At 52.8% G+C, this 15510-nt stretch overlaps 2 protein-coding genes across 2 annotated transcripts; both read right to left on the reverse strand.

The window, feature by feature from the left end:
- Positions 1 to 1630: 1630 nt before the first annotated feature.
- On the reverse strand, positions 1631 to 2339 carry LOC107521310 (RNA polymerase II subunit A C-terminal domain phosphatase SSU72-like). The gene is given in 2 exon segments (XM_036226373.1): positions 1631 to 2064; positions 2066 to 2339. Coding segments are annotated over 2 exon segments (582 nt in total). The 5' UTR covers positions 2324 to 2339; the 3' UTR covers positions 1631 to 1740.
- A 5206-nt stretch (positions 2340 to 7545) lies between these two features.
- LOC107521297 (transcription factor SPT20 homolog) lies at positions 7546 to 11125 on the reverse strand. Its single transcript, XM_036227254.1, has 2 exons — positions 11015 to 11125; positions 7546 to 10839 (listed from the first exon to the last, which is right to left on the reverse strand). Exons 1-2 carry the CDS (start codon positions 11115 to 11117, stop codon positions 8861 to 8863), a joined length of 2082 nt encoding a protein of 693 aa, XP_036083147.1. The 5' UTR covers positions 11118 to 11125; the 3' UTR covers positions 7546 to 8860.
- Between the last annotated feature and the right edge of the window lie 4385 nt (positions 11126 to 15510).

Raw genomic sequence — 15510 nt, forward strand, 5'->3', positions numbered from 1 at the left:
GTTTTGTTCATGAAAAGTTCATGTATCACAAGCTTAATCATGCTTCTGCATCGGTTCCTTTTTCTCCTTCTCGAGCTCCTATTCTTGCTTGTTCTGTCCCCTCCATCCACCCTCCAAGTTTCTTCTCTTTTTTCCTATGCATTCCATATTTCTGGCTTTTTGAGATATCATGCTTTGGAATACTTCCTCCTTGCACCCAGATTACTAACTCTGGCTGCAACGGTAGCATCCCCGCTTTAATTCACCTAGTGTCTTTTTAATGTCGAAACCATAGCATCTAGTCAGAGAGAGTCTGTATGTGTGGAGAGAGGTGTGCATGTACAGCGTGACCCACTAGGCCTGGTTTACCTAGGACTGCCCTGGGTTTAGCACTGAAGGACCCACGTCCCTGAGTCTCCCTCAGCCGTGTTGTCGCAAATGGCAGTATTTCATCTCTTCTCATGGCTGAGTCATATTCCACTGTATATATGCAGCACAGCTTCTTTAGCCAGTCATCTATCGTAGGACACTTTGGTTGCTTCCATGCTGCTATGAACACTGGCGTGCACGTATCTTCTCGAATATGAGTTTTCGAGGCTTTGGGGTAAATACCCAGTGGAGGGATTCCTGGTTCATATAGTAGATCAATTCTCCGTTTCTAGAGGAACCTCCATACTGTTTTCCATAGTGGCTGTACCAATTTGCACAGCCACCAGCAGTGTATGAGGGTTCCTTTTTCTCCACATCCTCTCCAACATTTGTCATTACTCGTGCTCTCGATTATAGCTAATCTAACAGATGTGAGATGGTATCTCGCTGTGGTTTTGATTTGCATTTCCCAAACAGCTAGTGATGTCGAGCACCTTTTCATATATTTGTTGGCCATTTGTATGTCCTCCAGGGAGAAGTATGTGGTTAGGCCCTCTGCCCATTTTTTGATTGGATCATTTGTATATGAATTTTTGTAATGAAAATAAGTTTGTAAACAGCAGTTAGACCAAGCCCTAAATTTTCCTAGACCAGCCCTCTAAACTTGTCAAGTAGCTTTAGTTTAGTGGCTAAGAGCACGGGTTCCGGAGCCAGACTACCTAGATTCAAATCCTGGCCTCTCCGTGAGCTAGACGTGTGCGACCTTTGACAAGTTACATTAACCTCTACGTTCCCTCTCTTGAAAATGAAGCTAAAAACGCTGACAACCGATAGGGTCTTTGGAAGGACTGAATGAATAATGCGTGCCTCGTGAGCAACTTCTTTCCAAGCCGTTGCGCTAAGCTTTCACTAATCTGGCCGCTTATGCACAATTTAAATAAACCTGATCATCACCTGTGGTCTCGCTCATGTAACACATACTGATGGAGATGATGCTTCTTACCTCCTTTCCAGGGGGCAGGGCTTCCATTAGGGCAAGTATTCTTAACCTGAGGCCCTTGGACACCTTTTTTTAGACCGACTAAATAAATAAATGAATAAATAAATAAGTAAATAAATAAACATCCAGCCAAGTAGAGGAGAAACTTCATCATCAATAGCCCACTTCTAAGTATAAGGGAAAGAAAAACAACCTGATTGCTGTTAACATCAGATTTATTTGTGAGCATGTTCTCATTGCAAGCATGCAGTCGATTTCGGTTCTGTCACCGTCCACGGGCGAAGCTGCGTTACAACGTTGTCGAGAAGAAACATCAGCGACGGTAACGGATCAACGAAAGGAAGCTCGAGCAGCCGGCTTCGGGAGGGGCGGCAGACCAGGCCCCGGGCCAGTCAGTAGAAGCAGACAGTGTGCAGGAAGGTCCTGCCGCTCTTCTCCTCGAACTCCTGCAGCAGCTCGCTGATCTCATCGTCCAAGTCCAGCGACTTCTGCAAGCACTGGCACAGGTCACAGATGACGAACGCCCCCAGCGTGGCCTCTTCCTCGTTGTCCGGGATGTCCACGTTGATCACGTGCACCAGCTGGCAGGTCTCCTGCTCTCTGGCGTTCAGATCTTCCACCACGTAGTCGTACACTCTCTCGTCGCAGGTGAGGATCAGGTCGAAGGCGTCGTTGCAGTCCTGGAACCTTTCGGGCCGAGGCTTGATTCGCTTGTTTTCTGGCCAACATGTGCAGAATGCCCTTGCGCGTGTAGAAATCCTTGTCCTTGCTAACGAGATCGTTGTACATCTGCTCGTAGGTGGTGTGGTAGTCGTAAACGTTGGGCCTGTCGGGGGATGGTCCTGGCAGCTTCACGTGAGCTCCCGTCCCGAAGGACCTGACGCTGAAGCCCCTCTTGCCGAGGATGTTGTGAGCCTCCATGCTCCGGTTCTGGTTGCTCCAGCACACGACGGCCACTCGCAGCGAGGGAGGCATGGCAACGGCTGCACCCTGCGAAGTCTGCTGTCGACACTCGCCTCGGGCCTGTCGCTGTCGCGTAACCAAGATGGAAGGTGCTATGGCACCCGGATGCCGTGACGCGACAGGAGCGGTGCCGGTGACGTATGTCGTGGGGGCACGTGGCGCAGGCTGTGCCCCATGTCCCCACATTCCGCCCCTGTGGGCCCGGCGCGCGCGGCCCGGCCTGCGAGCATGCGCCGCTCGGGGCCGCGCGGCGCCGCACGTGCTGCTCACAGGGGTCGCCCGCCGCCCGCCGCCCGGGCCCGGGCCCGGGCCTGGGCCGCCTCCTCCCAGGACGCTCCGAGGAGTGGCGCGCACTTCGGGAGAGAGGGAACCGCCCTTACGGCTGTGTTTTCTCTGACGTGCCACTGAAATGCAGCATTTCCCGCGTTCGCTGCTCCAGGTGACAAAGTCGCGTAGTGGTAACAATGCCTGCGAATCCGCATTGACTGCAACTCGCAGGGGTTCTCATGCCATGTTTCCCTGCTCGTAATACCTGGAAACGCCGTTTCCGCTCAGCACTACTTTGACATCATAGCAGCTGTTAATCCCGCCAGCAAACCTCATTCCTTAATGCATTAACGAAAAAGCACGTGTATTATTTATCTTAACTTCATCTAGTTCTACTCGGAGGGCAGTAGTTTAGCGGAAGCGTCTTCCTTTGTAAAGCCATCGATTCTGTTTGATGCACATGAGAAGACTCTTCTGGGAAAGGATCCGTAGGTCCCACCAAATGCCAGGGAGGCCTGTCGCCAGGGCCTAGGCAGCTCTGCACGAGGACTGAGCGTGGCCTTGCTCTGCCCGCTCCACTCGGCCCGGCGGGTCCGCCAGCCCCGCGCCGAGCGCACTGCAGCGCCACCTGGGAGCGAGCGGGAGGACCTCTCCAAAGACAGGGTGCGCCATGAAGACGCCTGCTTGGTCCAGCTCCGAATTGGCCCCGGATGTACGCGCATCACGAATAACGAGAACACACTGACGTCCAGCGGTCTGACTCCTGAATATCCCTTTCAAAACGGCAGAGGTGTCAGTTATTAGCTCCCCTCAGACAGCAACACACGGCTAAGTGACAGACCCAGATCAGTCATTTCGACCATGAATCTCGAGGTCCCTCCAGCCCCATGCGGGGGTCGCGGGGGCGGATCTACGCCTTGCCCTCCCGAGGGGCAGTGCAGAGGACGGTGTGGTAAAGGGTCTCTGACCCCGGGGGGCTCGGGTCCAAAGCTAGGCTTGGGCATCTAATAGCTGAGTGAGCAAATTACATCGGCTCGGGATGCCTTGTTCCCGCATTCACAATTGTACTTTGCCTACGTGGTCCTGGCAAGGACTGAGTGAGTTAAAACATGTGAAGCAGGATCGGGCTTAGCACGGAGTGAGAACGGGGCGGCGGCGGGGTCGAGGGAGATCCTGTATTTTATAGTCCGGGTGTTTTTCAAAACACATTTAAAACGGCTTAGTACATTGTCCCTGCAGATAAAATACAAAGTCCCGAGGACAAAGGATTTTCTTGGATTTTATGGAAAAGATATTTAACTGCCGGAAACACTGCTAAGTCTGTCGAGGTTGCCCTCTCCCTTACCGGTAAGCTTCCTCTGACAGCGGAGAGAGGGGCCTGGGGGTTGGGGGAGGTGGGGGGGAGGTGGTCATAGTTCTCCGGGAAGGCGGCAAACGTGGAAATGGGGCCCTGGAGACAGTCTGTCCAGAAAGGAGCCTGACATGTTTCTATTGCTTTTAAGAAAGAAGCAGAATCTCATGGGAGAATTTGCTGTTTTCCCCCAAATTGTCTCAAAATGGAAATCTAGAACGGAATAATAGAATTTTTAAATGGACCATCCACAAATGTGCCGATTCTCTATGCAGATACACATACCTGGACTTCATGGGCTGGACAATACTTTTCTCTCTGGAATCCTCTGTCCCTAGTCTCCGCGGTCTGTGTTCTGACCTCTGACTTGTGGCAGGTAACACGCCACTGAAGTCTTGAGACTTCTGCTATTTCCCATTCTCTACCGTGTACCCATCTTTATATGTGTGACATTCATTATACTGTTGAGGCTGTATCACCGTGGGAATCTAGCTTCAATTCTGAAGTATAAGATAACATGAGTTTTGAATTAGGATCTAGATTCTCAAGAGGCAGTGTGCCTTTCTTTGGTTATCTGTATTCTCCCCATCCCACCTAGGGCCTAACACATTGCCAGGAGCATGGGAAGGGCACCCTGCGCGGTGGTTTGAATACATCCTCCAGGATTTTATTCTAAGGGTGGGATTCGTTCCCCTTCATTAGCGCGGCAGTGGCATCAGATCACCCATTTCCATGGGGGTCACTAGGATATAGACAAAGACCGCAGACAGGTCATCTGAAACAAAGCTGATTTTATTTGCTTGCCTGTGAAGGGAGCGCACACTACGCAAGTGCTACTGCAGCTGTGTCCCCATGCAGTGCACGAAAGGACCAGGCGGGGGGCAAGAGGGGGGAGTACATCAAATCTGCTGAGATTCTGCGCTCAGGTCTCCGTTGGTTCCGGAGGCCGAGTGCAAACACGTCTTTGCGATCGGACATCTCACTGACTCGCTGAAAAGCGCGGGCTCAGCGTCACTCAGATGGCATAGCGGAGCTGTGTGTTTGAAGTCCACCAAACATGGTTCTTTTCCAGGATCAAGGACGCACTGGGACCGCTGGGCTCCTCGAGGAACAATCACGGGTCTCCTGTGTCTCCGCTCGTCTCCTCTGGAACTGCCTGACCAAATTTCCTTTTTTTTTTTTGTTAGGGCGACAGACAGAGAAACATACACGTGCACTTGGAAAAGCAGGTTTTATGTAGACAGGCTGCCTTGAAAACTTGTAACAAAGCAATAGATAAGAGGCACACAGACACCCGTACACAAGTGTTCATAGTGACATCATTCACGACAGCCAAGTGGCAGAAGCAACCTAAATGCACAGCAAGGGAGGCCATGTCAACAAAACGTGGTGTATGCGGCGATGGGCCATGACTCAGCCATAACGGGGAACTGGCACTGATACATGTTACGACCTCATGCGGATGAACCTCAGAAACATCATGGCACAGGAAAGAGGCCAGCCGCCAGGGCCCCTGTGATTCCGCTCCAGATGTAGGATTCCACTGACAGGAAATAGCTAGAATAAGGAAGTCCATCCACACAGGAAGCACGCTGGTGGTTTCCGGGGCTGGGGAGGGGAGGATGGAAGCCAAATGCTTCATGCCCACAGGTTTCTTTTGGGGAGGTGAAAAGGTTTTGGAAACGGACAGAGGTGGTGTGGGCGCAACACTGGAAATGAGTAGATGCCACTGAACTGTACCCTTTGCAACAGTTTTTCCTTATGTAAATTGCAAGTCAATAAAAAACAAGGGAAGGAAGAAAACAGAAAAGCCCAGGGATCTTTTGCGTCCCACTGAAACAGGACAGGAGAAAAGACTGAGGGAGCAGGGACCGAGGAACAACTCAGGAGCACTGAGCCCTGGAAGGGAAAGGAAAAACGGGGTGGGGGGCGGGGGGAGCAGGAGGGGAGGATCCCGCTTTGGAACTCCTGAAAGCCAAACACGCACAACTCCTTTGTTTAGCTATTTGCTTTTTTGCAAGTGAGCCAGAGTGCTAAAAATGTAAATGATGTTATAAAGAGAGCAAACAAGAGGACCCAGAAGTGCCTTAAGGCCTGCGACTGCAGCCTGGAAAAAAGGACTTGGGCTCTGGCGGGGCTCTGAGGGACGGGAGCCTGTGACAGGAGGGCTGGGGACAGCCAGCCGCGCCCTCGGGTCTGCCCCCAATCCATTCCGCACACCTGGAGGGCTCCCGTGTCCTCAATAGAGGTGTGACGAGCATCCTTTTTAGGCACTGCTAACGTTTTTTGGCCAAACAAACTGTCAAAATGGCATCTCACATACTATGCACAAACCTTTGAAACTAAACGAAAAGCTACCCAAGCGTATTCTGCTGAAAGATGTTTTTAACACTTCCTAGGTCGCTTCGGCATTTCTCAGGTATAGTGAAACCATTCTTAAAAAGCTGGGATCTGCCGGCCACATGCCACAACACGGATGAACCTGGAGGACATCATGCTGAGTGGAAGAAGCCAGCCACAAAATGACAAGTACTGTATGACTGCACTCATGCGAAGTATCTAAAGCAGTCAGCCTCAGGAACAGAAACTAAAAGGCTGGTTGCCAGGGGCTGGGGGAGAGGCGAATGGGCAGTTGGTGCTCACTGGGGATCGAGTTTCACTTTTGCAAGGAGAAAGCAATTCTACAGAGCCGTCTGTGACATGTAGCTGGAAGTAGCAGAGATGGTACGCTTTCTGTGATGCGCTGCTTAACTCACGGAAGATTTTTACAAACCATTCCTCTTTTTAAAATAACATAATTTCAACATTACTGGTAGTGCCGTTCCATTGTTTTAGAGAAATGCTGTCAGGAGTTTAAAATGAGCCTCCTCTGGATTGGATGCACTTTAGAACATTACAACACAAATCTCTATGGGTCACCGCCCCCACCCCCCGCCCCCCTGCCCCAACACTGGGCAGTAGCAGCTCCCCAGGGCATCTGCGGGTCCCACAGCCGGCCGGCCGTGGCCCCAGTGTGCCTCCGCCCCCTAGCAGCTTCTCTTTGGGCAGGGCCAGCCCCGCACTCTGGAAGAGAGAGGTCACCGAGTCTAGGTCTAGAGAAATGACTCTCGGTTCAGTGTTGCTGTTTGTGGATTTGAGACCGGGTGACACCCGAGGATGTGAGCTTCAGCTCCTTACACCTGGATCCACCCTGCTTGGTAGGGGTGTATAACTACACGTGCTGGACACTTGGAAAAAGTTACAGAGAACCACTTCTACAGAACCACACAGATTCAGTATGTCACACGTACCTGGCAAACACGTATTAAGTACTGTTGCGTAAGATGTGGTGCGCGGGATTCTTGGGGAAGAAAAGAAATGCGATATTCAGTTCCTGCTATCACAGTCTCGGAGTCCGGGTGGAAGATGTGACAGAAATTAAATGGCAAGATAACTCTAGAGAGACGGAAAGTAAAACAAACAAGGCATTTTTGTAAGTTTTCAAATAGCCCCGTGAAAAGGAAATGATGCCAAATCTCACGAGACCACAGGGAAGGCAGAGAACATTACCTTAACTTAAAAGAACAAGTATAGATGTTGGAAGGTCAGAGAACAAACCGATGATTTAAAAAAAAAAAAAGATGAACATTACAATACTGTGTAAGAATAGCATTAGAGCCAGGCCAAATGACGTGAGGCTTGCAAAAATTTGAGAAAGGGGGCAAATTCCTCTACACTTACAGAAAAAGGTCCTCCTTGGGGGTGGAGGGAGGGAGAATAACACGTTAGGGTAAAATAAACTGACCATTTTTACGAAAGAGCAGAGTGCGTGCACAGAACAGCAGTGGAGGTGCAGCATGGGGCCACGGAGCACAGCGCAACACCGAGATGTTTATCTGGCACTCAGTGAAGGTAAGCCCTTCATATTCACCTTGGAAAAGGCATTTGGTTCCATAAAACAAGATCTGTATCATCCAGGATAATCGGGGAATTTACAGATGTAATTATCCTCATCGCCACTAGTCATCTCTGAGAAATGGAATTCGGGCACCGTGCCCAAAAGTCAGAGATAGGCGCATATTCTTTTTTTACACCGGTGGGCACAAAGGAAGTTCTGGGAGCTCTACAGAACAGTAGCCTTAATTTCAACCCCCACAGACCTAGCAAAGCTACGGTACTATTTAGTATTTTGTATATAAACACTATAAAGAGAAAGAGGTGATGACGTTTCCTGAGAATGATAAAGGAAAAAAAAAAACCACCACCAAGACTGTTTTTGTGGTAAATCAGAAATACAACAAGGAACATGTTCCTCTAGGGAAGAAAATCTCTATGTCAACAACCACCACCAAAGCAACGGCATGAGCACAACAACCCCAGTTGATGAGTTCAACTCCTGTTTCTATGTAAAAATCACGGGGCTGCGCTTCTGCATAAAGCCTGCATCCCGAACAGTGGGGAAACCGCCACGTTCAAATAACCAGAGTTGAAGTAAAGACTGCAAACCACTCGGGTCAGAGCCCCTGCGGTTTCAAAAGGAGAGAAAACCACGCAGGACTCAGGGGTCGGGAGTGCCGGGCCGGCCTCCGTCCCTGCCGCCTTTTGACTGGCTTGCCGTCTGCGGGCCTCCACCTGGCTGAGCCGTGGGGGCTGCTGCTCTCACCACGGCCCGAGGGTGCTGCAGGAGCCTCAGCTGTACCTGCCGGGGCTGCGGCGCCTGCTGGCTGGCAACGGACAGCTGGACCCCCTGCTGGGGAAGTCCCTGCCCGGGCCCCGTCTGGGCACGGCCACGCTGACACAGCACAGCGCCCTCGGCCTGCAGTAAACTTCCCGTTCCGCTGAGGCTGAGGCGAACAGCCTGCTGGCCAGATAAGGCTGGCCTTCCACTGGCTGAACCCTGTGCCCCCGACCCCTGCGGCGCCGGCTCCTGAGGTCGAGAAGTGGACGGCTGCTCAACTTCTCGCTCTGGCATCAACCGGCAGAGCCACTGCTGCGGCTGCCGGGCCGGCTGCTGGGCCGGCTGCCTGGCCGGCTGCTGGCTGTTCAGGACGAACGAACCCTGTGGAAGCCGCACTACGGTCAAAGGCCTGAGGCCCGTGGCGGTTTTTAAAAAAAAACCGGACACGTCTTCGAGAAGGGGCCCGCGGGGCAGCGGGCTGTGCGTTTGCTGGCCGGCTGCTGGGCGTGACTCCCGCAGGAGCCGAGGCCCCGGCGGCGGGGCCCTGCTCGGGGTCGGGCCCTCTCACCACAGTCTGGGCTCTGCCGACAGGGCCCAGCACCCTGACGACACTGCCGGCCCTGACCCGGGTGGCCGGGGTTCTTGGCGATGAGCTGCCAGTGGACGTGGAGGCCGCGGGGAGCGTGCTGACTCGGTTCACTTCCACCGGGCATTCCTGGCAGAGACTTGGTGGCGCAGGAGCAGGAAAGGGAGAGTCACGAAGGCTGCTTGCCCGCTGTGGCGGGAGACTGGTGCCCGGGGAACTCTTTCCTGAGCTCCAGGGCAGTCCGATGGCTGCAGGTGCGAGCTGGACTCCCTGCCCCAGTGCTGAGGGCTGGCCTGGCACGGCCTGGGGCTGTTCCGTGTCCTCGCCTGGAGGCCGGCTCACACTGGCCGAGGCGCTGGCGCCGGGGCTTGTCTCCACCCGACTTCTGGTCTTGCTCTTCTGGACCAATCCCTCGGAGCCACCGACGACCCTGCCGGCATCGTCAGGCTTTGCCCCAGATAGGTAACTGTTCAAAAAGTCGTCTGTGGAGAAGTGGCAGGGTGACATCTGCCTCTCACATCTGGCTTCTTCAAGTGACTGTCTCTGCTCAGAGAAAAGCGGATCGTTAAGCGGCTGCACGAGGGTCGGCTCTGTCGCCTGGGACCCAGCGCCGGCTTCACGGCCAAGCGCAGAGCCATCTCTTAGCTCCAGGGCGGGCCGGGCTGCTGGCTGTGAGTCATCTCGTTTGACAGACCTCTTCCCTTTAGCATATTTCTCCACATCCACTTCTGAAGGGACCGCCAAGTCACAGGGTCGCCGTTTCCACATATCCACATATTTTCCTTTGCAAATTTTGAGGTCGTACGGCTGGTCTGCGTGACGTTCTCTGACTTGTTTGCAAGTGGTCCACGCACTTAGCTCGGGAGGGAGTGGACGAGGAGGCATGTCCTGCCGCCGATTCTGGGAGGCTGTGGAATACCGCTTGAAGTTCCTTCTCATCGGGTGACTGTTCATCTTCTGCCTGTTAAAGAGCAGCCTGTTTTCGGTGCAGGCTACGGACACAGAGGGGTCGAGACACAGTGGCTCGGCTGTAGCCAAGAGCAGCTGGCTCTCCAGCAGAAGTTTGTCGTCCTGGGTCCACGTCTGGTCATCGCTGGACTCTACGATGGACTCCACGTCGCAGGCTAACGTCTGCATCGTGGGACGTAAGAGAATATGCCTGCTCTGGTAACCGGGGCCTTCCGTGCCACTGCACTGCCTATAGTCCCGTATTTCCGCTATGACACACCCACAGTGAAAAAGGTTAATTGGGGCTTTCTCCAGGAAATCCACCAGAACAGGAGGCAGCTCTTCTGCGTCCAGGTATTCCAGCAATTCCCCCTTTTCGTAAGACAACCGAATGGGCTCCGAACAAGATCCATTCTTCCCCCTGAGCATCAGCGAATAGCCCTCCCTTCCTGGGTACAGGTTGACCACTAAACACGGCAACGACTCTCTCTGAACGAGCTTCTCTAGCAAGTTCGCGTTGCTCGTTAGTGCCTCCGTGACCTCGGGCTCTTTCCCACATTCTTCGACATATATGTCGTACAGCTTTTCATGCAGAGTTGGTTCCCCGCTAGATGAGCTTTTCCTTTTCGGGGGTCTCTGTAGGGCGCTTTCAATGACATAGTCCGCACGATCCAAAGCTTGCTCTAAAGCTCGCTGCATCGTGGGAGAAAACAGGGGCCCTGAAAGAAGAGAAAATGGAAGCGCGTTGATGCACGGGGTGGCCACCCTGTCTCTGACAGCGAGGCGCAGTGACGTACAACGCCCCGAGTCCACACTGGGGGGGCCAGCCCTACTTCGAAATGGACACGACGCCAGGAAACGCGCTCCCCAAAAAGCACTACATCAAATACTTACGGCTCGGCTCGGGGGACCGCCTAGACGTGGAGGAGCCGCCACCTCGCACAGGTTCCACCTCGCAGCACCTCACCTCGTGCCTGCAGCCTGGGCGGAAGTGCATGGGATATACCCCTTACCCCCCCTTCCCCCTCACCCCCACTGCCCGCCTCCGTCTCCTCCCAGTCCTGGGCGGGGGCGGCCTTTCGTGCGCATGCGCGCTTGCTGCGCACCCCATCCCCCACCCCCGCCCCATCCCACCCCACCCCCACGCCACCCCGCAGGCAGTCGTCAGGCCTCAAGCGGCAACCTATTGTCGACTGTTGTCGCCTGCGGGGCGGGAGGCCCAAGCGCCCAGGCTTTCTCTGGACGGCTGGGCCAGGCGGCGCCTGTTCTTCGCGGTCACCCCTAAAAGCACGCACACTGGAGCAGAAGCAACCGACGAAAAAAAGTGCATCATTTCTGCGTGTGCTCTGAATACACACCAATTGTCCCAGGAATTCAGTGGCCGGGAGAGTCATGGGAGGTGGTCATTTCTTTCCTCCGTGAGCACCGCGTCAGGGATTGCTCACTGGTTTTGAAATCGCGGGTCATCAGTGGCAGGGCTGCTCCTGGTGCGCATCACCAGCTTAATCACACACCCCCCGAGTCCACATTCGTACCTCTGGCCTACCTGGAGGCTTTGGTGCAGGCATCGGAATGCTTCCTTGAAACTTCCAGCGGCCTCCTTCCTGCCTGAAGCTTTTCGTGGAGATGAGCGCGGAACAGGGCATTCTTATGCAGAAGTACTAACTAACCTTTAATCTCTCGGTGTGTTACAGTGCGGGCTTAATAGTTTGTTGGTGGTGGTGGTGGTGTTTAAGTCTGTGGTGGATCAGTTATATTGTCCATGAATTACAGTTCAGGATTAAACTGTTCCTTTCAGAAGGAGATTTGCATCTGAGAGGGTTGAGAACGATTGTTCCAGGTGATGGGGGTAAATTCAAAACGATTGCTTATAACTGTAGGCTGCAGCAGCAGTCCCCGGGCCCCGTCTGGACTGCCTGGGGTCTCAGCTCATTCCCCGGAAGCTCTTCGCCTTTACCCCCCCCCCCATGCCTTGAAATCTGCCGGCCATTGTGAACAGGTTTTGCAAAGAAACACCTTGATGTTTAGGTGTAGACATCATGATCATATGATACTTGTAGTAAAGTCTCCCAAGTGAGAAGAAAACGGGATAAACTGGTGAAACTCCCAAATTACAGACGACTGCAAAAGAAGGGTTCTTTTAACCCGTAGCAATTACGATGATTCTATAAATAGTAGATAGAGCCTATGCAAATAGATTAAAAAAGTCCTCGACCACGCGTTCCTTAAAGATGACCCTCACTCAGCAATAGATAAAAATAATCGCGTCCTGGCAGAGCAATTGTCTTTGGGCAAGTGTGCATGTGTGGAGTGCCTCCCGGGGGCTTGAAATCGGTTTAGTTTCTTAACTCCGTTTAAACATCCTTCCCTGCCTCTCTTTCTTCCCCACGCCCCCAGTGCCCCCATGCCCAAATTTAGGAGAGGCGTGAGACTGGATAGCTAAGTCGTATGTTGTTATCCAATAATCCAAATATGCGACCTGAATAAAGGCCGAATTAATGAGGTCAACAGGAGCTCTGACCCTCATTCAAAGCACTGCCTCGTTCTTCCAGCCCGAATGGATGCAACGAGCTGCCCACCAGACTCTGGCAGGCTCCTCACCAGCCACGATCCCATCCCGTTCCCCTGGTGTCCTCAGGAAAAAGGGTCATTCTCTAGCAGTAGTCCATTCCGGTGGAGAAGCTAACTAGAAAGGGCAAGCAAGCTCTGCTTTCTCGCTGATCTGAGCTAGAGATTCTGTTGGCCGAGAAGTGGCCCCGTGGGCCTGGGTTCGAGTCGCTCATCCTCCTCAAAATTCAAGAAGTCCGAGCCCTCTGCTGGCTGCTCCTGGCCTGCAGACTACACTTCCTAGCTCTTAGCATGGCAAAGGAGGAGGCCCGCGACTAGGCGAGGCAAGTGAGGGGCTCAGGGCATCAGCATGAAGGAGACACCTCCTCTCCGGTCGGTCGACCCTCGCTCGGGGTCAGCGCCTGACATGCCTCACTTGCCTCACTTGCCTCGCCTTGTCCCGGCCCTGCAAATGGGCCCCTCGCCGCCCGGTGCCCGCCTCCTTCCCAGCCTCGTCCCCCTCCTCCCTGTCCCATGCTTCTATGGCGCGGGCACAGTCACCGTGCCGCAGACAGGCCGAGCCTTTCAGCGCTCGGTGCCCTTGCAGAGGGCTGTTTCCTCTGCTGAGAGGCCCCTCTTCGCGTAGCCGTCACCTGCCGATCCCCACCTGCCACCTCAAATGTCCCTTCCTGACTGCCGTGAAGCGTGCCTCCCTCTCTCTGCCGTTCCGCCAAAGCTCTCTCTCCACGCGCTTTGTCGGGGCCAGCCCTCACAGGGGTGTTTCTCCACACCCAGCCTCTGGGTTCTCGGAGGGCAGAGACGATGTCTTTTCCGCCTCTGTTCGTTCGGTCACCAACTTGGCCATCGCTTGGCACAAGGTTGGCACTCCAGAATGAAGTGCTAATTGACTCCATGCTCTGGGTTCCTCGAGACTCCTAGAAACCTGTGAAGCAAATGTTTCATCCCTTGTTTTGAGATGAGAAAAACACCCAGAACCAGGTCTTCTGACAGTGGTGCTGTGCGTGCCATGCCAGGGTTTCTGAACCCTGGCACTATTGACATTTATCGTGGGGGGCTGCCCTCCGCGCCGTAGGATGTTTAGCAGCATCCTGGCCTCACCCGCTAGATGCCAAGAGCTCTCGTTCCCAGTCGTGATCATCAGAAAGTTTCCGACATTGCCAAATTTCCCCTGGGGGTAAATCGTGCCCTGGTTAAGAACCGCTCGGCTATCCTGATCTGTGAACCATGAGCGTTATCCCAAGGCAGCCTCTTTGCCTGTGTCCCAGGGTACCACGCGGTTGTAGAGAGGTACCCTGCTCACCGTGTTATGGGATGGACTAGATGTTCCGCCGTTGCCTTGACTGTGTTTAGGTTGGGTTTCCCCAAAAGCATACCCTGACAAGAGAATGTGAGTGCAAGTCATTTACTTGGGAGTCGTCCAGGAAGCCCTGCTGAGGGAAAAAGGAGCTAAGCTAGGGATGGGAAAGAAGAAACTAAAAGGCATATTCCTGAGCAGGAGGCTGCTGGGGACCACTGGTCCCCCTGCCGGGGACCTCTCGGAGGCAGTACAGAACAAGCCTTGGGATTTCCACCCCCGGGATGAGGAAGCTGGGCTGTTTACCCATCCACTCCTCTCATTGTCTGAGGACAGTCCTGGGGGCATTATTCCCTGTCATTCCGGGTTGCCGTGTACTAGAGCCAACCATGCTGATGTGGCCCGAGAATGCCCTCATACAGAGCGTCACAGTGCTTGCAGTAAGACGGTCCATGTGTGTAGAATGGCGAGTACACGGGGAGATGGGCAGGGCACCGGAAGCATCCGCTATACCTACGACCCAAAGTAAGAGGGAGAAGTCAGCCACTCACTCTTAAGGCTTTAGAGAAATGTGCTATCTGATATATCTGGGCATATGGAGAAGTGAAATTGCACTCCATCCAGGCGAAATGGGTAATTGCATGTGATTTTTTGGGGTCAGCTACCTAAGCCAACATGGTCAAAAATGGAGGCTGTGACCCACTCCTTAACTTCCCACCGGGAGGATCCCATGGCTGCCTTGCCTGCGGGTGCGCTGGATGAGGCTCCGAACCCGCTTGCGTGTGTGTTGCAGCATGCATGGTTGGCCTGGCAGTGCTTGTCGTGGCTCAGCCATCCCCTTCACTTGTGCTCCCTAATTGCCTGGTTTATCTACAAGATGAGAGTTTTAAAAGTTTCTCTGAGTACGCACTGTTCTTGGAGTCTTCCGAGAACATTACTGAGCACATGCCCTGTTTATAAGGACTCCAACTTCTGCCCTCCCCTACAGCAGTTTCACATAGATGTACATGCAGAGAAAACTTATCTCTAAACTAAGATATACTAGAGTAAGAAAAGAATTAATTGCAGTAAGAAAGAATTAAGGTAATACCTACATGTCAGATTAATCTATGCTGTTAAATGTATTATTAGTTTGTTCCTTTTCTTTGCCGCATAGTATTCCATCGTATGGTTGGACCAGGATTTGCTTACCCATTTAACAGTTGAAAAATATATGCGTTGTTTTCAGTTTTAGGTATTATGTACAAAGTTTATGTAAATATTTGCAAACCAGCTTTTCTTTGAACACAAGGTTTTATTTAATTTGGTAAATCCCCAGGCAGGACAATGTTGAGTCACATGGTAGGTATATGTTTCACTTTAGAAGAAACTGCTCAACTGTTTTTAAAGTGATTTTACATTTTTATAATTCCAGCAGCAACATTTAGAGTCCCAGCCGCTCCACATTTTTACTAGCACTTGGTGTTGTCAGATTCGTTCTGTTTTGAACCATTCTAATAGTTGCCTAGTGTACCTTATTGTGGCTTTA

Source organism: Rousettus aegyptiacus, unplaced genomic scaffold (genome assembly GCF_014176215.1).
Source record: "Rousettus aegyptiacus isolate mRouAeg1 unplaced genomic scaffold, mRouAeg1.p scaffold_m13_p_9, whole genome shotgun sequence".
Taxonomy (NCBI): domain Eukaryota; kingdom Metazoa; phylum Chordata; class Mammalia; order Chiroptera; family Pteropodidae; genus Rousettus; species Rousettus aegyptiacus.